Source organism: Lissotriton helveticus, chromosome 11 (assembly GCF_964261635.1).
Source record: "Lissotriton helveticus chromosome 11, aLisHel1.1, whole genome shotgun sequence".
Taxonomy (NCBI): domain Eukaryota; kingdom Metazoa; phylum Chordata; class Amphibia; order Caudata; family Salamandridae; genus Lissotriton; species Lissotriton helveticus.
In genome coordinates, this window is record NC_136072.1 from 1,184,927,456 (window position 1) to 1,184,953,269 (window position 25,814).

The window sequence follows — 25,814 nt, forward strand, 5'->3', positions numbered from 1 at the left end:
GATTCTAGGAGCCCGATCTGGTGTTCCAGTAGTTCTAGATCCTTATTTAATGCTTTGTTAGTTTTAGCTCTGATATTGATAATGACCCCACGGATCGTAGCCTTTAGTGCGTCCCATAAGGTATTGGGTGCAGTGTCTTGAAAATCGTTTAGTAACAGATATTCTTCGATGGCGTTAGCTATGAGTAGTTTGTTAGAGGGATCGGATAGGGTTTCCTCGTTAAATCTCCATCTCCTAGGGGGAAGAATTGAGCGGGAGCCAGCAAGTTTGGTGCAGATACAGGCATGGTCGGATACTAATTTAGGGGCTATTTCAGTTTCCTCTATCAGGTGTGTGAAGGAGCTTGAAATTAAGATGAAATCAATGCGTGAATATGACTTATGTGGGGCAGAAAAGAAGGTATAATCTCTACCATCTGGGTTTTGGAGGCGCCAGGAATCTTTTAGGCAGTATCGCTCACATAGGCGTAAGAGGGCTTCGTGCGATCGGGAGGAGTGAAACATGCATTTGGATTGTCTGTCCAAGATTGGGTCCTGGCGGAGATTGAAGTCGCCCCCCACTATTAGTAGATCGTCTTGTGGGATGTGTTCTATCGAGCGAGAGACTGAGTCCCAGAATTCGGGCTCATCAGAGTTGGGGCCGTAGATATTCACCACATGAATAGGGTCATCTTCCCTTAGGAGGTGTGTCACCAATAGTCTTCCCATAGTGTCATGTGTATGTGAGACTAGAGTTAAGTTGGATTTTTTCACCAGTAAAGTGATAACTCCACCTTTTTTGTGTGTCGCGGGGGAGCTCAGGATGTGCGATGCCCAATGTATGTTCAGGAAACGTATGTCCTCCTCTGACAACTTAGTCTCCTGGAGTAAGATGACATCCCCTTTTGTTTTAGCGAGGTAGTCGAAAATTTTCCGTCTTTTTACCGATGGTTAAGTCCTTTGACATTCAGGGAGATGATGTTAAGGTCATCAGCTAATGATTTGGCACTAGACATCACTGTGAGCCTTACTCGCTAAGGATTGATCTGGTTGAAAAGGTGTTCGGTGAGCGGGGTAATGTGTTTGCCCGCGTGGGTCGAGTGGTGGATGTAGACTTTGACTTGTTGTGTGCAGAAAGGATAGCCTGCATAGTTTAGTGTGTGGAGATGCAACTTTAAATAAAGGGTAAAGGTTACAGCATGTAGTCAAAGGTGACTGTGCCGAGAAAAAGTGAGTGCTGTACTTGCAAAGAACAAACATAAGCATAAAGCAATACAAAATATAGGTAGAATCTCTTGACTTCTGGATCATCTTAACCCTCTGTAGCTCCCTCCCAACCGATTTCACCCAATGTTCCCGCCCTCCTTCCCCCCCTCGCACCCCCCCAAATACGTACGTAGGGAGTACAACGACAGTACCTTGCTAGGTAGAACAGGAGTAACCTTAATAAAACATAGTAACATTCCCAGTGATGGAGTAAATTGGGAGAGTGCAGTCCCGCTGTAAGAGCCGGAGTAGCAAACATCAAACCATCCAAGCCAGTTTTAAAATCGGCAGGAGTGGCTAAGGTTGGGAACCTATTGTGCGAGCACATTGGTTCTATTTAATAACTAAACAAACAGTGGGGTTGTAGGTAGCCCAGGTCGAGGTGATAACATGGTTTGAAATGAGCTACAAGGCTGGGTACATAGAATTAGTCTGATTGCAGTGAAGGCATCGTATGGAACAAGAGTACAGTGCAAGAAATCAGAGTAGACTATGTAGAACTTTAGTGCCGAATAACCCAATACTTAAAGTCTTAGACTATAAACTCACGGAACAAGAGAACACTTAGGCAGGGTGTCGCACTTCTTGAATTAAAGGGTTAGCTGCTTCTGTATAGAGGTCCATAGCGCCGAGCACATCTCGAGCCTGCAGGTAGCAAAACCTTAACTCTGTCAGAGCAGGGAGTCAGTGAATCGGAAAGGCTGCATCATGAGGGCTAGAGCTGCCGTTTTTCTTTTATTGGAGAGTCCGGTTGATTGATCCATTTCTTGTGCAGTATGGTCTTCGAGAAGGTGTGCAAGGACCTTGGGATCCGTGAAGAATCTGGGGCGGCCGTCAATCATGATCTTGAATTTAGCGGGGCCTGCGAAGGAGAAGGTGATGTTTTTGGATCTGAGCTTGTCGCGCAGGTCTAGAAAACCCTTGCGCACTTCCACCGTGTCCTTCAAATAATCCTGTGTGAAGATGATTCTCTGGCCCTCCCATAGTATGGAATGGTTTTTCCTTGCGTATTGAAGGATCATCTCAACATGCTGGAACCTGAGCGGCTTACAAATCAGCGGCCTAGAGCCTTTGGTGTGTTTGCTAGCTAAGGTGGGGATCCTGTGTGCCCTGTCCAATTCGAGGCCATGAGAGAAGTCTATTTTGGTGATCATGGGGATCCATGATTCTAGGAAGGCAGCGCAAGAGTCCGCATCCTTCTCAGAATTCTCCGGTACGCCAAAAATTCTAATGTTCCCCCTTCTGTTCCGATCTTCTAACTGAGCATTGTGACGTCTAGGAGCGTCAGTTGTATCCTCTAGGCGTTGGATTTTCTTCGTTGATTGTCTTGATAGATCTTCCACGTCGCTAATGCGCTGTTCGGCCACCCCTAGACCCGTGTTCAGGGCGCTCATGTCGGCCCTAATCGCTGTTAATTCAAGTTGCATGGATTCGGTGTTAGCTTTGGTGGATTTAGAGAGCTCATGGAGGTCCGCTAATTTCTTAAGGATCATTTCCATCGTGGCCGCCATGTCTGTTTTGTTTTTAATGGGTGATTCTGAGATCGTCGGTTCTGGTTTTACCTTCTTAACAATATTTCTATCTTCCCTGTTTGACATTGTGGCAGAATAGAGAGGTGATCGAAACGACAGGAATTGCAGGAGAACTTGGCAGGACTTCCAGTCGCAGTTATCACTCTGTGTGAGTAGATCAAGCGTGGTTGAAATGATTCGGAATTACAGGTCTCCGCTTTATCGTGTGAGAGTCAGCAGTGTCTGGAGTTGATGAGGAGATACAGCTTGAAGGCGAAGATTAAAGGGCTTTGGTTAGAGGCAACAAGATGTGTCCAGCACCAGTACAGGATCAGGTGGGTCAGGATGACGCAGGCGATCGCAGGTAGATAGTGAGCAGGTCACTGGATGTCGAAGTGGAGGGAAGGGCCTCGTGCTGCTCTCTAGAAATGTCGGTTAGAGACTTCTCACCCCTGGTTACAGACCGGTGAAGGGCAGAGGCATCTGATTGTGTGGCGATGACCAGGAGGTGTAGGGCTAATCTTCTTCCCATGGATGGCTGGGAGCGCGGGGTGTGGGCAGCACTCCTCGTAGTGTGGAGACAGCAGGGGCTTTGATGATCAGCTCCTCGGACAGTGTGTGGCAAGCACAAGGTGTGGAGAACCCCTTTGCAGTGCTTAAATACGCTCTTGTTGCTCACAGGGCTTCTCTCCCCTTGTAGAGCAGCTCAGAGGGATCTTGTGGCGGTAGATGACCACACCGTGGTGTAAGAGATTTCACCAGTATCAGTAATTAAGGAAATGTCAAAGCTCCGAGGGCGCCGCCATTTTGAGGTCAGGCAAGTCGGGCCGATTTTCGGTCTGTGGAGGCAGTTACTTAGGGTCCTCTCACCTCAGTGGGGGTCTGACTGTATTCCGAGGTGTGCTTCCTCATCTCCGGGCCGTGTGGAGGGTGGACGCTGGCTGAGAGTGCTGGAAGCAGCCTACGGCGTCAGGCAGAGAGTCCGTGACCGGGCGCCGCCATTTTGTAAGCCTCTCGGAGCCGGAGCGCGGGCCGACGAAAATTGGAGAAAAGTCTGCGAGCAGATGTCCGGGGTCGCAGATCAAGACACCGGAGGGCATCTCATGGCTTCATGCATCGTGGTCCCTGATTTCCGCTCAAATTCGTGCAGGGAATCACCGGGATGAAGGCTGTAGTCGCTCCCCTGAACTACGGAGCTCCGGATTAAGCAGCCATTGCTACCGCCGTCCAAGCCACACCCGTCAGTAGTGATTTTTACCATTGACCGCGATGTTAAAGTTCTGCAATATTGAATTGCAGATTTATTTTAACTTCTAAAATCCATAACTCTGTTTATATTCATCCGATTGTCTTCATGTTGGTGCTAAATTTATATAAAAATCGGATTTATTTTTATAACTTGCTATCGGATTTCTTTTAAGTCGTGTCTATTACTTATCGTCCATGTTGGTACTCTGAAATGTTTAATACGTTGCTGTAGTAAAGCCTGGCTGCATTGTGCCACGTTACCAGGACTGAACTAGGGATTTATTAGGGTGAATCCAAAGGACCTATTTTGGGGCATTGTGAGAGCATCCCATAGTGAGTCCTAACCAGCCTCATCACAGCACTGCACTGAAAAGTACTTATTAAAAGTTATAGTTTTAAACATGAACCATTTCATAACCAAGAGGCAAGACAGGTGTCATGTGAGCTCTGTACATGTCCAGGATCATAGGTACCCACACACATTTGCCCAGGGACCACAAGGTATGGGCTCTGGTGTGCCCGAGGGCCGCATTGATGCCATTGGTGGGAAGTAGAAGTTTGCTGGAGGAGGTGAAGGGGGGAAGAGGCAATGTTGGCATCGGGGAACCGAAGCATGTACATGGTATGGTCAGTGAGTCATGGGGTTATTTTGAGGGTTTCATTCCATACTGCCCTCTGAAGTAAGCCCCTAGTCTCTAGAAGAGTCATAGATTTGACAATACTATGTTTAGGTATATTTGAATCGCTACCCCTCTACCGCACCTTAGGGCGAGACTTATCTACTTCTAAGCACTACCTTGGGAGAGTCAAGTGTCAAAAAGAAGTAACTTCATAACTGATTGGAATGAAATAGAATTGCGCAATGTGCAACCAGAAAACCTCAAATCAATTCCGGCTTCCCCACCTGGCCAAATTGTGTGATCCTTTGCAATTATTTTATTTCACTTTGCCTCCTGTATCCTCATTATTGTATATAAGAGCACCTTGACATACATGCGTTCAGGATTTGTAGTGTACAAAAACTTCTCTTGTGTTTGATTTAAGATACTATAATGTTGTGCCCGTATACTTACAACCAAGGCCACCCAGGGGGTTCAAAGTGACAACTAACTTTGTCTCTAAGTTCACTATTGGCAGTGCTGTCAGAGTGGGAGTAGGTATTCATGTTTCTTTGTTCATTTTGAAAACTATCACTATTGAAAAATACTTCTGAATGCACTGATATAACCTGATGTACTAAGGTGAAACACTTCTACATGGTAATGATATACACTTTTTTGCATTTTAAAGAGAATTTGTCATATTTTTATACATTTGTTGCAAGATATCTTAAAAAATAAATGTTTCTACAGTTATGTCCTGCAGTATACCTTATTTGCTTCATTTCTTTTACTTCAGTTACCTTGTAAGTAAACACATCCCCGTTACTTAACATGTTGCTGAAGGTTAGTTCTCTCTCTCAAGTAAAATGCAGCACAGAGCGGTCATTCGGCAGGTGGCCGCAAGCAAAGATCAGGAGGGCGCTTGCCCTTGAAACATGTATGAAATCCACAGTTCACCACTAGATATTCCTTAAATTGTTCTGGGATAATCCCCAAACTGCACCCCTTTTAAAAATACAATATAGTCGGTTTAGTGACAAACAAGCATTGGCACCCATTCGATGCATTCAGATGGATGTATGACGTTACAACGCATGCTTTTACATCGCATGCCTTTACAACGCGGTTTTTACATCGCATACCATTACAACGCATAGCGCTTTTTGGTGTTGGATAGTGAATAGTTTCATTTACTATTCCAACTCTAGTCCCCGTGGACACTAGGGAAGGTTATTGGATAGTAAATTAACCTATTCCCTATCCTAGAGCGCCCCCCAGCGCAATGCGTTGTAATAGTTTGCGTTGTAATGACCGCGTTGTAATGGTAGTGCGTTGTAAAAGTTTTGTTGTAAGTGATGTTTCCCGTTCAGATTCTTTGTTGGCGCCTAGGTTCCAGCGATGCTGATAGCCTGTATGTAAATGTGGTTGTATTTCTTGCTAGGTCAGTAGTTACTGCCTGTTGACCACTAACGCCCTTTCCTTGCCTCTCAACAGCACATGCGCGAAGCTGCTGAACGGCGGCAACAGTTGGAGCAAGAGCATGAGCAAGCCTTGGCCGTCCTCAACGCAAAGCAGCAGGAGATTGAAGTACTGCAGAAGGTAAGAGCGACAACGCAGAGGACCAGCGTCAGGGATGCAATGGCCCGCCATGCGAGCTAGGAGGCCTCCCGGGTACATGGGATCGACTCCGTAAGACGCTCAAGGCTGGCGGACTCAGAGGGCCCGATTCACAGAACTAACTTAAGACAAAATCCTAAACTTACTACCATTTTGGTATTCACAGAAGGCACTTACTCATTTTGGTATTCACAGAAGGCACTTACTCATTTCGGTATTCACAGAAGGCACTTACTCATTTCGGTATTCACAGAAGGCACTTACTCATTTCGGTATTCACAGAAGGCACTCACTCATTTCGGTATTCACAGAAGTTAAGAGTCCTAACTTTAGGACTCCTAAATGCCTTCAGTGAATACCGAAAGTCTTAAAGTTAGGATTTTTCTCAGTTTAGGAGTCCTAAAGTTAGGAGTCCTAACTTTACTACTCCTAAACTGAGAAAAATCAAATTTTTAAGACTTTCGGTATTCACAGAAGGCATTTAGGAGTCCTAGGGTTAGGACTCCTAACTTCTGTGAATACCGAAATGAGTAAGTGCCTTCTGTGAATACCGAAATGGTAGTAAGTTTAGGATTTTGTCTTAAGTTAGTTCTGTGAATCGGGCCCAATTAAGTATTGGGTCCATCTTCCAGAGGACAAACCAGCCTACAGGCTGGATAGGAGGAACATGCGACCCGGGGTCTATCTTAGAGCCGTCTGTGCCGACTACATGCTACACCCTACTGCGATCACGCTTACCCAGGGCACACTGCACTAAATGCGATGAGTTGGCGGGACAAGATCACACGAGCCACTCCTTTGTGGGATTCCATGAAACTGGTCATCTTGGCCAAGCAAAAGGGCTTTGATAAGTGGGATCTCATCGGCCTATCTAAAGTGGGAGATCTGTGGGCACAGGGCGAATCGATGTATATGTTACGGAGTTACAAAGAGACTACCACGAGGAGCCCGCTGAGACATACTGATATTTACAAATAATTCATGTCCTCCAAAAAATACTGCCAAGGGGGTGAGGACCTTCCTGAATCCTCCCCACTTGAAAATAGATTGCACGCCCCGTAATGCGATTTCACTTACTTACCACAAACTGTTACTTAGCTCCCATGATCCTCCGGTCCGCTTGCGAGAGAGTTGGAAGCGTGATCTTGGGGGGGGGTTGGAGGATAATAAATGGCCTGAGGCGTTGGTTTACCCCGGGGAGGGGGCCAGGAGGTTACAATTTTGCCTTGTGCAATTGAAAATCCTCCACAAATTGTATTATGCATGTACAACAATGGTTAAAATGAGTGAAACTGAGAGTGCACTGTGTCCCAAGCAGTGTGGACGGGAAACAGCCTTTACAACGAAACTTTTACAACGAACTACCATTACAACGCAACTTTTACAACGCAAACTATTACAACGCATTGCTCTGGGGGGCGCTCTAGGATAGGGAATAGGTTAATTTACTATCCAATAACCTTCCCTACTATCCACGGGGACTGGAGTTGGAATAGTAAATTAAACTATTCACTATCCAGCGCCTAAAAACATTATGCGTTGTAATGGTATGCGTGGTAAAAACCGCGTTGTAAAGGTAGGCGTTGTAAAAGTATGCGTTGTAACGTCATACATCCGTGTGGACAGGAGGCAGCATTCTTTCTACTCGGTGTGGGGCTACCCGGCACTCCAGCGTGATTGGGGGGGGCTGTGGCTGCCTGTCTCAACAGTGTTTGTGGGAGCAGTTTGATATTGTTGACAAAATGGTGTCTTCTAAATTGTTGGGATGAAACTGATGTCATGTGTATGGATCGCCTCTGGCTGACACTGGGGCTGATGGTGGCGAAACGTAATATAGCGCGTATGTGGAGGGTTATATCAACGCCACACCTGGAGGAATGGAAGAGGGACGTGGAATGGTGCATGCAGGCTGACAGGGTGGCAGTAGGGGTAATCTCGCAGGGAAAGACCAGGACAGGTTCCCAAAGCAAGCGCCTTGAGACCTCACGGCGATAAGGCACTATACAAGAACGCATGATTACGATTACGATTACAAATGGACAAAAATATGGGGTACGTGGAACATGTATCAGGGCAAGGTATGTGCTCCTATAGTGGGCGGTACGCCAGATGTTTGGTTCCAAGCACGCCTGGACTTTACCTTTGGGTGAGCGACTGGGTTTCGAAGTATTCCAAGAAAAGCTGGGATTTAGTTACTGTATATCTGTGCCTTCACATTAGGAACTATGGGCCAGATGTAGGAGGCCTAATACCGGTCCGTGACGGACGAAATTACCGAATTTCGGCCGTTACCGACTGGTATTAGGCATTTGGGTTGTAGGGGCCTAATTTAAGGATCCGGTAATTTACCGAATCGGTAATTTAAGGAATTGGTAAATTACCAAATTCTTAAATACCGATTCGGTAAATTACCGAATCCTTAATGTAGGAGGCACTCAAGTGAGTGCTTTTCACTTGTAAGGATTCGTTATTTACCATCAACTAATAGTTGGTGGTAAATATCGAAAACCGTTAAAAAAACAATTTTGTGCTTTTTTTTACTGTGCCATGTGGCAGACATACACATGTAGGTGTGTCACACGTGCACCCATGCACTATACAGGGGTGCAACAGGGTGTCAATGTTACACCCTGCCACCCTTGCAGGTCTACCCCTATTACCGATTTGGTATTTACCGAATCGGTAATTCTCATTCGTTCCTATGGGCCTCCAGGCCCATAGGAATGAATGGGGAATACCTAATTGGTAAATACCGAATCGGTATTTACTGAATTTTACAGATTCGGTAAAATTTACCGAATCATTAGCTACATATCATTTACCGATTCTAAAATACCGAATTGGTAAAATTCGGTATTTTAGAATTGGTAAATGATATTTACCTACATCTGGCCCTATGTTACCTATTTACACCGCTTTTTTATTTACTTTATATTCAATAAAAAGATGTTTAAAAAAAGATGAGTGCAGCGGCACATGAATCACCCCCTCTGAAGTTGGAGCACTTCAGTGATACTTGCTTCATTTCCTCTGGTGTTGGATCGGTGCAGCAGCACATGGATCATCCTCTCTGGTGTTGAATCGGTTCAGAGAACATCGATCATCCCCTCTGGAGCTGGATCAATGTAGCAGTACATGGATCATCCTCTGTGGTGTTGGAGCTGTGCAAAGTACATGGATCAGCCCCACTCAAGATGATTGGTGTATCAGTACACGGATCATTCTCTGGGGTGTTGGATCGGTGTATCAGTACACGGATCATTCTCTGGGGTGTTGGATCGGTGTATCAGTACACGGATCATTCTCTGGGGTGTTGGATCGGTGTATCAGTACACGGATCATTCTCTGGGGTGTTGGATCGGTGTATCAGTACACGGATCATTCTCTGGGGTGTTGGATCGGTGTATCAGTACACGGATCATTCTCTGGGGTGTTGGATCGGTGTATCAGTACACGGATCATTCTCTGGGGTGTTGGATCGGTGTATCAGTACACGGATCATTCTCTGGGGTGTTGGATCGGTGTATCAGTACACGGATCATTCTCTGGGGTGTTGGATCGGTGTAGCAGTACACAGATCATTCTCTGGGGTGTTGTATCGGTGCAGTGTACATGGATCACTCTCTGCGGTGTTGGAGCGGTGTAGCAGTACATGGATCACTCTCTGCAGTGTTGGATCGGTGCAGTGTACATGGATCATCTCCTCTGGAAGTAATCGAAGTAGCAGCACATGGATTGGTGCAGAGTACATGCATCATTCTCAGCAGAGTTGGATTAGTTGAGGAGTGCATGAATTTTCGCCTCTGGTGTTGGATCCATACAGTGGTACATACATCACTACTTTGGTACTGGGTCGGTACAGTGGCACGTACATTACACCTGCGTGTACTTTAGCCGGTACAGCAACGGGTACATTGTTGCTTCTGGTTTTGGGCAGCTGCAATGGTACAAGCATGGTTTCTTCTGGTGATGGGTGTGTGTAATTATTAAATGATCCCTTGCGGTATTGGGTATGTGTTGTGGTACTTATGTGGTTCCTTCTGGTGCTGGGTGGGTGTAATGACACCAACATATGCATGTATATGGTGCTTACTACCCCAGACAAGGCGTTGAAGTCCTATCCAGTATTGGGTGCTTATAATGGTATGTACACAGCCCCCCTCCAGGATGAGGGTGATGATACGAACATGGTTCCCTCCCATGTCAGATCTGTGTGATAGTATAAACACGGCTCCCTCCATGTCAGATCTGGGTGATAGTATGAACACGGCTCCCTCCATGTCAGATCTGTGTGATAGTATGAACAGGGCTCCCTCCGTGTCAGATCTGTGTGATAGTATGAACACGGCTCCCTCCGTGTCAGATCTGTGTGATATTATGAACACAGCTCCCTCCATGTCAGATCTGTGTGATAGTATGAACAGGGCTCCCTCCGTGTCAGATCTGTGTGATAGTATGAACACGGCTCCCTCCGTGTCAGATCTGTGTGATATTATGAACACAGCTCCCTCCATGTCAGATCTGTGTGATAGTATGAACAGGGCTCCCTCCGTGTCAGATCTGTGTGATAGTATGAACAGGGCTCCCTCCGTGTCAGATCTGTGTGATAGTATGAACAGGGCTACCTCCCTGTCAGATCTGTGTGATAGTATGAACAGGGCTCCCTCCGTGTCAGATCTGTGTGATAGTATGAACAGGGCTCCCTCCATGTCAGATCTGTGTGATAGTTTTGAACAGGGCTCCCTCCTGTGTCAGATCTGTGTGATAGTATGAACAGGGCTCCCTCCATGTCAGATCTGTGTGATAGTATGAACACGGCTCCCTCCCATGTCAGATCTGTGTGATAGTATGAACACGGCTCCCTCCCATGTCAGATCTGTGTGATAGTATGAGCATGGCTCCCTCCCATGTCAGATCTGTGTGATAGTATGAACAGGGCTCCCTCCGTGTCAGATCTGTGTGTTATTATGAACACAGCTCCCTCCATGTCAGATCTGTGTGATAGTATGAACAGGGCTCCCACCATGTCAGATCTGTGTGATAGTATGAACAGGGCTCCCTCAGTGTCAGATCTGTGTGTTATTATGAACACAGCTCCCTCCATGTCAGATCTGTGTGATAGTATGAACAGGGCTCCCTCCATGTCAGATCTGTGTGATAGTATGAACACGGCTCCCTCCCATGTCAGATCTGTGTGATATTATGAACACAGCTCCCTCCATGTCAGATCTGTGTGATAGTTTTGAACAGGGCTCTCTCCCGTGTCAGATCTGTGTGATAGTATGAACAGGGCTCCCTCCATGTCAGATCTGTGTGATAGTATGAACACGGCTCCCTCCCATGTCAGATCTGTGTGATAGTATGAACACGGCTCCCTCCCATGTCAGATCTGTGTGATAGTATGAACAGGGCTCCCTCCGTGTCAGATCTGTGTGTTATTATGAACACAGCTCCCTCCATGTCAGATCTGTGTGATAGTATGAACAGGGCTCCCTCCGTGTCAGATCTGTGTGATAGTATGAACAGGGCTCCCTCCATGTCAGATCTGTGTGATAGTATGAACACGGCTCCCTCCCATGTCAGATCTGTGTGATAGTATGAACACGGCTCCCTCCCATGTCAGATCTGTGTGATAGTATGAACACGGCTCCCTCCCATGTCAGATCTGTGTGATAGTATGAACACGGCTCCCTCCATGTCAGATCTGTGTGATAGTATGAACAGGGCTCCCTCCCGTGTCAGATCTGTGTGATAGTATGAACAGGGCTCCCTCCATGTCAGATCTGTGTGATAGTATGAACACGGCTCCCTCCCATGTCAGATCTGTGTGATAGTATGAACACGGCTCCCTCCCATGTCAGATCTGTGTGATAGTATGAACACGGCTCCCTCCATGTCAGATCTGTGTGATAGTATGAACAGGGCTCCCTCCGTGTCAGATCTGTGTGATAGTATGAACAGGGCTCCCTCCGTGTCAGATCTGTGTGATAGTATGAACACAGCTCCCTCCATGTCAGATCTGTGTGATAGTATGAACAGGGCTCCCTCCGTGTCAGATCTGGGTGATAGTATGAACACGGCTCCCTCCATGTCAGATCTGTGTGATAGTATGAACACAGCTCCCTCCATGTCAGATCTGTGTGATAGTATGAACAGGGCTCCCTCCGTGTCAGATCTGTGTGATAGTATGAACACGGCTCCCTCCCATGTCAGATCTGGGTGATAGTATGAACAGGGCTCCCTCCATGTCAGATCTGTGTGATAGTATGAACACGGCTCCCTCCCATGTCAGATCTGTGTGATAGTATGAACACGGCTCCCTCCCATGTCAGATCTGTGTGATAGTATGAACACATCTCCCTCCCATGTCAGATCTGTGTGATAGTATGAACACATCTCCCTCCATGTCAGATCTGTGTGATAGTATGAACAGGGCTCCCTCCCATGTCAGATCTGTGTGATAGTATGAACACAGCTCCCTCCATGTCAGATCTGTGTGATAGTATGAACAGGGCTCCCTCCGTGTCAGATCTGTGTGATAGTATGAACAGGGCTCCCTCCGTGTCAGATCTGTGTGATATTATGAACACAGCTCCCTCCATGTCAGATCTGTGTGATAGTATGAACACGGCTCCCTCCATGTCAGATCTGTGTGATAGTATGAACATGGCTCCCTCCATGTCAGATCTGTGTGATAGTATGAACATGGCTCCCTCCATTTCAGATCTGTGTGATAGTATGAACAGGGCTCCCTCCGTGTCAGATCTGGGTGATAGTATGAACACGGCTCCCTCCATGTCAGATCTGTGTGATAGTATGAACACGGCTCCCTCCATGTCAGATCTGTGTGATAGTATGAACACGGCTCCCTCCCATGTCAGATCTGGGTGATAGTATGAACACGGCTCCCTCCCATGTCAGATCTGTGTGATAGTATGAACACGGCTCCCTCCATGTCAGATCTGTGTGATAGTATGAACACAGCTCCCTCCATGTCAGATCTGTGTGATAGTATGAACAGGGCTCCCTCCGTGTCAGATCTGTGTGATAGTATGAACACGGCTCCCTCCGTGTCAGATCTGTGTGATAGTATGAACACGGTTCCCTCCCATGTCAGATCTGTGTGATAGTATGAACAGGGCTCCCTCCGTGTCAGATCTGTGTGATAGTATGAACACGGCTCCCTCCCATGTCAGATCTGGGTGATAGTATGAACAGGGCTCCCTCCATGTCAGATCTGTGTGATAGTATGAACATGGCTCCCTCCCATGTCAGATCTGTGTGATAGTATGAACACAGCTCCCTCCACGTCAGATCTGTGTGATAGTATGAACACAGCTCCCTCCATGTCAGATCTGTGTGATAGTATGAACAGGGCTCCCTCCATGTCAGATCTGTGTGATAGTATGAACACAGCTCCCTCCATGTCAGATCTGTGTGATAGTATGAACACGGCTCCCTACATGTCAGATCTGTGTGATAGTATGAACAGGGCTTCCTCCGTGTCAGATCTGTGTGATAGTATGAACAGGGCTCCCTCCATGTCAGATCTGGGTGATAGTATGAACACGGCTCCCTCCATGTCAGATCTGTGTGATAGTATGAACAGGGCTCCCTCCGTGTCAGATCTGTGTGATAGTATGAACAGGGCTCCCTCCGTGTCAGATCTGGGTGATAGTATGAACACGGCTCCCTCCCTGTCAGATCTGTGTGATAGTATGAACAGGGCTCCCTCCGTGTCAGATCTGTGTGATAGTATGAACACGGCTCCCTCCATGTCAGATCTGTGTGATAGTATGAACAGGGCTCCCTCCCGTGTCAGATCTGGGTGATAGTATGAACACAGCTCCCTCCATGTCAGATCTGTGTGATAGTATGAACACAGCTCCCTCCATGTCAGATCTGTGTGATAGTATGAACAGGGCTCCCTCCATGTCAGATCTGTGTGATAGTATGAACGCGGTTCCCTCCCGTGTCAGATCTGTGTGATAGTATGAACACGGTTCCCTCCCGTGTCAGATCTGTGTGATAGTATGAACACGGTTCCCTCCCGTGTCAGATCTGTGTGATAGTATGAACACGGTTCCCTCCCGTGTCAGATCTGTGTGATAGTATGAAGACGGCTCCCTCCGTGTCAGATCTGTGTGATAGTATGAACACGGCTCCCTCCGTGTCAGATCTGTGTGATAGTATGAACAGGGCTCCCTCCATGTCAGATCTGTGTGATAGTATGAACATGGCTCCCTCCATGTCAGATCTGTGTGATAGTATGAACACGGTTCCCTCCATGTCAGAGCTGTGTGATAGTATGAACACGGCTCCCCCCATGTCAGATCTGTGTGATAGTATGAACACAGCTCCCTCCACGTCAGATCTGTGTGAAATTATGAACACAGCTCCCTCCATGTCAGATCTGTGTGATAGTATGAACACGGTTCCCTCCCGTGTCAGATCTGTGTGATAGTATGAACACGGTTCCCTCCATGTTAGATCTGTGTGATAGTATGAACACGGTGCCCTCCGAGGTCAGTTGGCTGTAGCATATTTCTCATTGGGTTTCCTTGAGTGTACCCGTCTGTACATTCCACTTACACTGTGTGTATGTATGTGCTATATGCAAAGCATGAACATCGCCAGAGGCAGCGGTTTGTAGACTGTCACTGCATCATGAAGTAGTGTTCATTAAAGAGTTACGGATGGGGGTTGGTGGGCTCTTGATGGATTCAGGAATGTTGTTCCCGATCCCCATGTTTTTACATTTTTATGCTTTTTTGTATCCAGTCTGATGGTGTCCTGTGTGTGGGTGTGCCGGGAGCCCCCAGAGATGGGGAGCTTGACACCCCCATGCCTGCGGGTGCTGGTCGTGATAGATGTGTAAATGATGCAGCTGGTTTTGAAGATGGTAAAAAAACACAAAGATGGGGATCAAAGCATTAATGCCTGCACCACTCCTAACATCCCAAGCAGTAATTTTCAACGAAAAAAGGTGCAAATGGGCTTAGGACGCAATCCCCTATGTCCCAAATAGAGAAACAAGAGAAAACAAATCCCTTGATCGCTCTAGAACAACATGAACACAGCAGCCCTGCACTCTTCAACAAGTTCAAGTATATACATATAAAATGTATTTAACCATATCCATATTATTAGAAGATCTACAATGAGCAGGTGTTTTCCCAAAATGAAGATAGTCGATCAGGTCTTTTAATGTTAAAAATTATTCTTTATTCATGTTCTTTTAAAATTTGAAACCGCCAACGCGTTTCGTCCTCAATCTGACTTCTTCAGGGCTTAAAAGGTAAATGGGCTTGATTCATTAAATTGTTTCCAGTTACTAGAACCCAATAAGTTTGAAAATTATATGTATTCAAACGACTGTATGTTATCAGCGTAGTAGCTCAGGAGTCAAGGAAGTGTATCAGCGAATGTTCACGCCCGTCATCATGTGGTCATCTGGCTCAGAGATTTCACGGTTTTGAAGATGGTATGGTCCGGCAAGAGGAGCCCATGGAGTTTCATCATAGTTGTGGGGGGTTTATGTGATCATATTTATTCACGCTCTCAATGAGTTGTGCTGGGGCATGTTTGATGCCGTTCAGGAGAGCCCTTGTGGAGCCTGGGAGGCCATCCCTTAGGTCATGTTGCCCCTCCAGAATCAAGAATAGGAGGGCTTTAGCAGCAGTTCTGAGGTCCCTTTCTGGTGGGAACGCTTTTCATTTCTTCAGCAGAGGGAGCTGGTACCAAGCCTGCTTGTTTTCTTGGCACTGTGCTCCCCCCAGGTGTGACTGGTGTTCAGGGTGAATCCAGGTGACTAGGCATTGGGTGAAAGTTGATTTTCGAACCCGTCAGGGATCGTGTCAGTGAGGAAGGTTTGTCCTGTTTCTCGTCCATGGTAAATACCAGGACTTCTGTCCTTCTGGGGCTGAGCTTCAGGAGGGCGCTGGACACCCAGGTCTGGATGATGTGCAGGCAGTGTTGAAGTCGGATGGCTGGAGTGGAGGAGTGGTGATGTGGTGGGGCGCAGACCTCTCATTCTTTGGGACCATAATGCGTGTACCTCATTACCAGCCAGTCACCCTCTTAAAGTGTAACATTATTACCTGTTGACCAAACACTTCTTCTTGACCTCTCTGGTTGGGTGCAGGACATTTTAGATCAGGAATCCTTTCCCTCGCTGGTACCATCCTGTGGAATTGCTGTAAACCCACCACATCTGGTGCTGACAGTGGACCATCAGGGACACTGTTGTATACAACTCCAGAAATGTTTGTCGGCTTCATCCCTCGCAGCCCTGGATCGAGGACTCACGCGCTCAGGCAGGGGCGCGGATGTTGGTCGCATCGCTTCTATGCTCTCTTCGTGCCTGCTGCCACTGCACCGGACGAGGGGATTACTGATGGTCCAATCCTGGTCATTTATCAGCCTCCTGTGCTCACACCAGACTTTATTAAACCTCGGCTGATGGATAATGCAGCGCGTCCCACTGCCTGTCAAATATATCTGCAAACCTTCCTGGAACCAACACTCATTACAGCTGCAAGGAAATCAATTTATCAGAAGATAGCAGCACGAGCCCTCGTTGTCCATGTCAGCACTGCGCTGTCGCCGCCCCCTTTGGCGGGACAGCGTATCTTTCCATCACCAGGCCGGAACGTTGTCCATATTAACAGGCGACCATGCTGTCCACACAAACGGGCTGGTGTTCCCCCCTCCACTGGCTGGTGTGTTGTCCCTGTCCACAGGCTGGTGTGTTGTTTCCATAAGCGAGTTGACGTGTAGTCCCTTTCCGCAGGCTGGTGTGCACATACGTATGTTGTCCCTGTCTGCAGGCTGGTGAGTTCTTACCATATGTGACCTGATGTGTCCACAGGTTGGCGTGTTGTCTCTGTCCTCAGGTTGGCGTGTTGTCTCTGTCCAAAGGTTGGCGTGTTGTCTCTGTCCACAGGTTGGCGTGTTGTCTCTGTCCTCAGGTTGGTGTGTTGTCTCTGTACTCAGGTTGGCGTGTTGTCTCTGTCCACAGGTTGGCGTGATGCAACAGTGGCTGCATAGATTCTCCCTTAGACCCGAGGTTCATACATGCTTTTACACTATCATGTTTGGTAACTTTGTATGATAACGACAAAGGCCCGAGAGTGGGAATAAAAAGGCTCAGACGTATTCCTAAAAGCATACCCTTTTGTGTTATTGTATTGGTCTTTTTATTGTACTTTCCATACACCTTATGAGAAGTAGCTCTATCCAGGTAGCCAAGGTGCATTATTTACATGACATTTCTACCTCGTGAGGAGGCGTTGAAGGGGTCCCGTTAGCACGGGGTTCTTGGGCGTCCATTGGAATACATGGTTCAAATGGTGTTGGGATTAGCCTTGTCTCTCATGGTTTGTTACGGGTGTGACATCGTTGACTTGCCATTTATGGTTAATATAGGACCTGGCGAAACAACAAATTTGATTGAATGAAGGTCATGAAACATGTGTTGGCCTCTTCCGTTCTGCTGATTTTTTAATTTTGACTATTGGTGGTCCCAATCAACATAGTAAACATGTATTGGCATAGCCAATAGGTCTCGCCTTTGGGAACTTATAAGTGTTTAGCCAGAATTATTGGCTTTGCCAATGTTTTTAAGTTATGTTGGCCTATGTTGGAACTGTAAACTTCCCTGCATGGATACAGTCATGTTCTCCGGCCATGAGTGTAAGGTGTACAGAAGCAGCAGTGTGGCAAGCATGCCCACAGCGATGAACAGCCAAAGGGAAATCATGCAACGTGATGTGTACGTGTTGATGCAACAGCAAATGCTGTGTAATTAAAATGATCCTGCCTGCTTTGCCCCTCCAAACACACCCAAGAGAAATAATGTTAATTCTCTCCTGGAAGCGATGGGAGATACATCCGTTGTCAAGTGTCTTTCCAGCTACATGATGTGTTTACTGTGAAGACGGATGACTGGACAGCGACCCAGCTCTGACCTCCAGGCCGCTGTAGATGAAAACAATGTTAACCCCCTTGGCTGCGGCGGTAATTCCGCCGTGGCGCTGGGGAGGGGGGTGGGGGTACTCCGTCACGAGCCGCGGTGGCGCTGTGCTTGTAATGGAATGGTTCCGTCACGGCCCCGCCCGTTCAATAGAACGCACCGCGCAGGCGCGAAATCAGCGCCATGCAGGCGCGGCGGCAGGGCCGTGATGGAACCATTCCGTCACCAGCATAGCCCCAACGTGGCTCGTGACAGAATGGTTCCATCACAAGCGTGGAAGGGGTTAAACTGAGCACCAGCTCGCAGTATTTGTGTTATTTGTGTCACACAGCAGATCCAAGGCAGAGTCCATCTCCCTCTGAAGCGGCCAGTTACGCTCACAGGTTTTGGAAGTAACATGCCCCCGGTGCACTCTGGTACGTGTAGTCATCAAATGAGTATTTTCACCGTTATCACAGTGATTGTGGATAATACAAACCCAGCTGGTGGCCAGATCTGTGAATCGATAAGTGATTCGTCTATCACATGTATTTATAAAAATAGGGGCAGGCTGTGCTCTAAGCTGTGTGGGCAGGCTGGAGAGTGCCTGCCAGAACAGAGCTGCGCGGGCATTGGAGGAAGTGTCCTTACGGCAGGAAGCAATGTAGTGGGGGGTGTCCGACACGGGAACCGGGTGAGGGAGGCCGACAGCTCCAGAAGATGGAGACCAGGGAGAGCAGCTTCAGAGGAGGGAGACCAGGGTCAGGGAGGCCTGGGTCCTGCTAAAAAAGCTCAGGGAGAGAGTAGCCAGAGCCGGGTCAGCGTGAGTAAGTCCAGTGCAGTGTGTATGGAGGCCGGTCCAGTGAATCCAGAAGTGGGCGACTAGAGCAGGGGGAGAGCTCCAGAAAAGTATGACCAGGTCCAGACCAGGGCAAGCAGGTCCTCCTGAGCAGGGAGATGCCTCATTCCAAAATCAGGGAGCCAGAACCGGGACAGCCCAGACCACGGAGCAGGACATGCAGAATTAGGGCTCTTCTTGCTAGGATGAGAGGCACGCAGCATCGTGAGCAAGGTAGATTAAGTGGCAGCAAAGCTTAAACACCGAAGACAGGTAAACAGACCGTCAAATGAAGCGGTGGCCACAAACATTTCATAATGCCCGTGCTCAGGTAAACAAAACACTTAACACGAACAGAGGAAGGCCACCACAAAAAAAGAGTGCTCTCAAAGTATCCTAAATAACCTGGAGAGTAATAACACATGTTACAGGAGCAGTCCTCTTTGGAGGATAGAAAAGTTCAAAAGGAGGGACTACTAAGTCTATTCACCATTCAAAAGCCAGCATTTACAAAGGACAATAAGAGGAGCCATTTGGAAAGATGGGCGGTGCTAAAAGCCCATATTGTAGAACAGCATATCTCAAAAAGACAGTGCACATGCTGCCTAGGCAAGACCTAAAAACAATAAAATAATCTTTAAAAAATCTTTCAACAGTCTGGCTGAATAACTTCACTCGCCTAAGAAATATGAAGACATTGAGAACTCGAAGCAACCTGTCTCTCAATCTTTGTTTTCAGTTTGGTCTATATGACACATGTTGGGTGAGGTGTGAACAACATGGTGCAAGCGTGGTGCACCTAACGTCACTGCGCATAAGCATGGGGAGTAGCAGCGTGTCAGAACAGACGCGGTCATGCATGCAGGTACCTACCAACTTTACGGTGGGCAATATCAAATGTAGACTCAGACGTTCAATAGTGCAAATGTAGAGTACACTTGGGTGTATGGCCTCAACTCAGACGTATTAGGACACTGAGCCCATTGGAGCGTTGTTATACCACCAGGGATACTAGATAGAGTCTATGCAGGAGGGACAGAGGCCCCTCCCTTTGTAGGCTTTGTTAAACCACCAGAGAGCGCTATGTGGGGTCAACCCTCACCTTCAAAGCACTGTGAGGAACCCCCAATGTTGTCACTGATATCATTAGACTGTGGGGATCCCAAGGCCACTGCCAGGCCATGTACCCCCCAATCCAAACCTCTGCTCCGAATCAGTGCACCCCAAAGAGGCTAACAATACTCGTGCTCAGAAGGGGAGCACAACCCCTTACGTCATCAGTCAGCTGAAGAATCTGTTGTGGAGGAGGGGCCACGAAAAGAATGAGCATACACGTGATTTACCTGTGCCTGGGGCGCCCTGGTGAGTGAGGTGAGGTGGGACACGTCTCTGGGAGAGGGGAAGCTGGTCCGTCTACACCTGTATTGAACCCCATTTCTAAAGTGCGCCTTGAACGAAAATACTCCTGGGTTTTTGTGAGCACAGCGCCCCCTCCCGCTCCGCTGTGTGTTTGCAGCGGGCGCCCACTCACCGCGCCCTCTGGTGGTGATGCTGTTTGCTGTCAGTGGTACTGCAAGGGTGCCGTGGCCCCCAGTACAAGCAAATAGACAGGATCCGCCTTCGAATGGCCCCCTGGTGCCACTGCACCGGCTGCACATTCGACAGCTACGCACCTTTGTATCTCCTACCTCGCTCGGCTGCAGCCCATGCTTCCCTGCGGCCACAGGGAAATATAACAAAAAAGACACTATTCCTGAGTAACAATACTTAAGAAGCAGAGAACTAAATGGTGTTCAAATGAGTTAATGAGAAGCAACTTCAAGCCACATCGCGGCGCAGTGAACATTGGTGAAACGTGCAACGTGCTCGGTGCTCTGGCTGGAGGCGATGCACTCAAGTGATACATCATGGTTTAGGCTCCTGGTTTTCCGTTTTTACGGATTTTTACAGAGAAATACAGACGGAAAACAATGTGTTTTCCGTCTGCATTTATCTTTAAAAGTGGTTAAATACAGAAAATGGTGCTTCTTTTAAGTGACTCTCCGTGCTTCCTTTCATGAATTATAGGCCAGCAGCTGAGCCGATGGACAGCATGGGAAATTAAAAAACAGGATGAAATGTCTTTAAATAAAGGAATATGTTAACATATAGTCATGGTATAATGCTAGTATTTACCAGTGGCTGTATTGTGTAATATTTGGCAGTTTAAATAGCTAAAACACGATAGACATCAAAGTATGAGTGCGTGTCTGTCAGTTAAATAGATATGGAAATGTAGTTTTACAACTTCATTTATACGCAAACACAAAATAAATATGGATAAATACAGACAGAAATGGCCAAAAAATAAATACCATAAAACCGGGAGCCCTAATCATGATCAACAAGTGTCTCAACAAACACAAGAGCAGCCTGGCCGGTGCAGCGAGGCCTCAACTTTCACCATTAATGTTTCAAGTTGGAGCCTCCTTTCAACATTAGGCCCCACATCCAAACTCCCCCAAAGAGGACCCCTATAAACCCCCAGTCTACGATCCATGCTCCAGACTAGGTTCTTAGTCCACCACCCTGAAGCGCTTCGAGGCATGATGGGGAGTGTGAGGCGCTAGAGATGGGCCAGCCCAGTGAGGCTCGAGCCTGGCTCGAACCGTTAATCGGGCTCGGCCCTTGTGCATTGGCCTCGCGAGCCACATTAGATCCGTGCCAAGCCCCCGAGCCACTGTCCTTTCTCTGCCCCACGGAATGCAGGGCAGGCGAGCACATGGAACCCTAAAGGTGCATTGCAGGTTCCTGCGCCTGCAGCTGAGCTGCGTTTCACCTGGACCACTACAGACCTGGATCAGACCAGATCAGCCTCTGAGGGAAGTCAGGCCTCTTTGTTATGCTGATCAGAGCAGTGCTCTCAGTCAGGTGCTGACCCGCCCCCTGTGTAATGTGTGTTTTCTCAGGAGAGAGAAGTGATATTAACATAAACAGAGTCTCCTGCCCCCTGTGAGCTCTGTTCTTTTCTTTAAAAAGACGTCATCTTCTCAGACTGGATTAACCCTTCACACTGGTATTTATTGAACATTGTTTACTAATTCAGGCCACGAAATACTTGAACATAATTCTCTGAACGGTGGTGATAAAAGGGAGCGAGAAGGAGCTTTGCATCCAGTGGATGTGGCACCAGGAAACCTGGGTTCAAATCCCAGCTTCCCCATCACTAAACTGTGTGAGCTTACACAAGGCACTTGACTTCACTGAGCCTCATTTTGACTGAGTGGCAACTCTGGGGCTCATTGAAGGAAATCAGTTCAGGGTGTGCAATATATGTAACAAGAGCATCTCAGTGTAGCTTTAGACACAATCATGTCCGTGCACTCACAATAACAATGTTGGTTGTGTCTTGTGTGCACGGTGCACTAAACAGATTAACACCTGGTTGTCTCAAGGTCTTGTCACCCAAAGGAGGGGAAAGGCGCATGATTGAAAACTGCTCCTGTTCACGGATAGAATCGAGGGCACTAAAGTGAAACAAATCCGTTCAAGAAAAAGGCGCAGTTTAAATTGAGACGCTGTTTTGGCGGGAGTCACTGTGGGGCATATTAGCAACAAATAGCGATATTTATCGCTAACTGCGCTTAGCGCATTTTTTTTATTGCTGCATATCGCCGGATAATATTGCAGAGATAACGTACTATTAGCATCGTTTATCTCCAATGCGATAAAATATCCGGCGATAGCAGCTCAATGCGAGAATATCGCTGGAAATCCAGCGATATTCTCGCATTAACGCCAATGGGGGCTTATTGTGATAATCCACCTCCCATTAACTATACAGGTAAGTCAACTTTTTAGCAGGCGTTAGATTCTAGCGATAATCGCGCTTAGCGCAATTTTTTTATCGCTTTACCTGTTTTCAGTCGCTAACATGTTGGGTACGCCCACTTTGCATGTCATTAGCGATAAATATCGCTGACATGCAAAGCGGGCCACAAACCTGTAGCCATTGCCTATAAGCTGTCGCTTACTGCTGTTAGCGACAGCTTGCTAATAGGGCAATACAAATATCGCCGCTTTTGCATGAAAAGGTCCTGCAAAAGCGGCGATATGGCCCTTGCTAATATGCCCCTGTATCCTTTGCAGATCCCCTTTCGATGGCTCGGCTCGTGCGTTGCTGTCAGAGCCACGCCAGACTCCTGGCCCGGCCTTGGCTCCGGTCTCCATAGGAATCTTTTGTTTTACCCCTCGCTGTGCGGCGCTGTACAGATCAATCAATCAATCAATCAAAGCATTTATATAGCGCACTACTCACACGGGGGGTCTCAAGGCGCTAGGGGGGGGTCCGCTACTGCTCGAATAGCCAGGTCTTGAGCTGCTTCCTGAAGGCGAGGTGGTCCTGGGTCAGGTGGAGGTGGGTCGGGAGGGAGTTCCAGGTCTTGGCGGCGAGGTAGGAGAAGGACCTTCCCCCTGTGGTGGCTCTTCGGATGCGGGGGACGGTGGCGAGGGCGTGGCCGGTCGATCGAAGCTGGCGTTTGGGAGCGTAGAAGTTGAGGCGGTTGTTGAGGTATCCTGGGCCTTCGTTGTGTAGGGCTTTGTGTGCGTGGGTGAGGAGGCGGAAGGTGATTCTCTTGTTGACCGGGAGCCAATGCAGGTCTTTAAGGTGTCTGGAGATGTGGTTGCGACGGGGGATGTCCAGGATGAGTCGGGCTGAGGCGTTCTGGATCCGCTGGAGTCTCTTCTGGAGTTTGGCGGTGGTTCCGGCGTAGAGGGCGTTGCCGTAGTCCAGACGGCTGGTGACAAGGGCCTGGGTGACCGTCTTCCTTGTCTCAGTGGGGATCCACCGGAAGATCTTACGTAGCTTACGCAGGATGTTGAAGCACGACGAGGAGACGGCGTTGACTTGTCCGGTCATGGAGAGGGAGGAGTCCAGGATGAAGCCCAGGTTGCCTGCGTGGTCTGTTGGTTTGGGTGCGTTGCCTAGGGCGGAGGGCCACCAGGAGTCGTCCCAGGCGGAGGGTGAAGATCCCAGGATGAGGACTTCCGTCTTGTCCGAGTTCAGTTTCAGGCGGCTGTTCTTCATCCATTCGGCTACCTCTTTCATCCCTTCGTGAAGGTTGGCTCTGGCGGTGGCGGGGTCGTTGGTGAGGGAGAGGATCAGCTGGGTGTCATCAGTGTAGGAGATGATGTTGAGGTTGTGCTGGCGTGCGATGGCTGCGAGGGGGCTCATGTAGACGTTGAAGAGGGTTGGGCTGAGCGAGGAGCCTTGAGGGACGCCGCAGATGACTTCGGTGGCTTCTGATCTGAACGGGGGGAGGCGGACTGTCTGTGTCCTTCCGGCGAGGAAGGAGATGATCCACTCCAGTGCCTTCTCCTGGATTCCGACGTTGCTGAGGCGCTGCACTAGGGTGCAGTGGCAGACAGTGTCGAAGGCCGCGGAGAGGTCTAGGAGGATGAGGGCCGCTGTTTCTCCGTTGTCGAGCAGGGCTCGGATGTCATCGGTCACTGCGATCAGGGCGGTCTCGGTGCTGTGGTTGGCCCGGAAGCCAGACTGCGAGGAGTCGAGGGATCCGTTCGTCTCGAGGAAGGCAGCCAGCTGCTTGTTGACGGTCTTCTCGATGACTTTTGCTGGAAACGGGAGCAGCGAGATGGGGCGGTAGTTCTTGAGGTCGGTGGGGTCGGCTGATGGCTTCTTTAGTAGAGCGCTGAGTTCGGCGTGCTTCCAGCTCTCCGGGAAGGTGGCGGTGTCGAAGGAGGTGTGGATGATGTCCCGCAGGTGGGGTGCGATGACAGCGTCGGCCTTGTTGAAGACGTGGTGAGGGCAGGGGTCGGTCGGAGATCCGGAGTGGATGGAGTTCATCATGCGGACGGTCTCTTCGGTGCTGATCGGGGTCCAGGCGTGGAGGGTGGTGGTGGGGGGCGGTGGTTCGATCGTGGCATGCGTTGGTTGAGTGCAGAAGCTGTTGTGTATGTCCGCGATCTTGTTGTGGAAGTAGGAGGCGAGGGAGTTGCAGAGGTTTTGCGAAGGGGTGATGTTGTTGTTTCCGTTATTGGGGTTGGAGAGCTCTTTAACGATGTTGAAGAGCTCCTTGCTATTGTGTGCGTTGTTGTCCAGTCGTTCCTTGAATGCGGTTTTCTTGGTGGCGTGGATCAGTTGGTGGTGTTTTCGGGTGGCCAGCTTGAGGGCAGTCATGTTGTCCGGTGTTGGGTCTCTGCGCCAGGTTTTCTCGAGTGCTCTGCAGTTCTTCTTGGAGCTCTTGAGTTCGTCGTTAAACCATGGGGCTTTCTTGCTGCCGGGTCTGCTCGGCGGGGTCTTCAGAGGGGCGAGGTCGTCTGCGGAGTCGCTGATCCATTTCGTGAGGTTGGTGGCCGCTTGGCTGGGGTTTGTTGTGGTGGTGGGAGGGTTCTTGCTCAGGGAAGTAGCGAGCTGGTCGGCAGTGATCTTGTTCCAGCTTCTGCGTGCAGCCTGTTGCTGGTGATGGTGGATCGTGGTCCTTCTGAAGCTGAAGTGGACGCAGCTGTGGTCTGTCCAGTGGAGTCCGGTGGCGTGGCTGAAGGCGATGTCCTTGCTGGATGAGAAGACCGGGTCGAGTGTGTGTCCGGCGTAGTGGGTGGGGGTGGTCACCAGTTGCTTGAGTCCGAGGTTAGCGAGGTTGTCCAGCAGGGTGGTGGTGTTGCGGTCGTTGTTGTTCTCCAGGTGGAAGTTGAGGTCCCCGAGGAGGATGTAGTCAGCGGAGGAGAGGGCGTGCGGGCTGACGAAGTCGGCGTTGTCCTCGCTGAATTGTGTGCGTGGTCCTGGGGGTCTGTAGATGAGGGTGC

General features: G+C 48.6%; 2 protein-coding genes across 2 annotated transcripts in view; one reads left to right on the forward strand and one right to left on the reverse strand.

Annotated features, from left to right (window-relative positions):
- Positions 1–25,814, forward strand: part of RIMBP2 (RIMS binding protein 2) — a 1,305,415-nt gene that overhangs the window by 724,780 nt on the left and 554,821 nt on the right. The window contains exon 6 of the mRNA XM_078668014.1: positions 6,100–6,204. Within this exon, the coding sequence (XP_078524140.1) occupies positions 6,100–6,204 (105 nt within the window). The remainder of the gene's footprint in view (positions 1–6,099; positions 6,205–25,814) is intronic.
- Positions 1–25,814, reverse strand: part of LOC144792069 (uncharacterized) — a 172,177-nt gene that overhangs the window by 103,133 nt on the left and 43,230 nt on the right. The window lies entirely within an intron of this gene.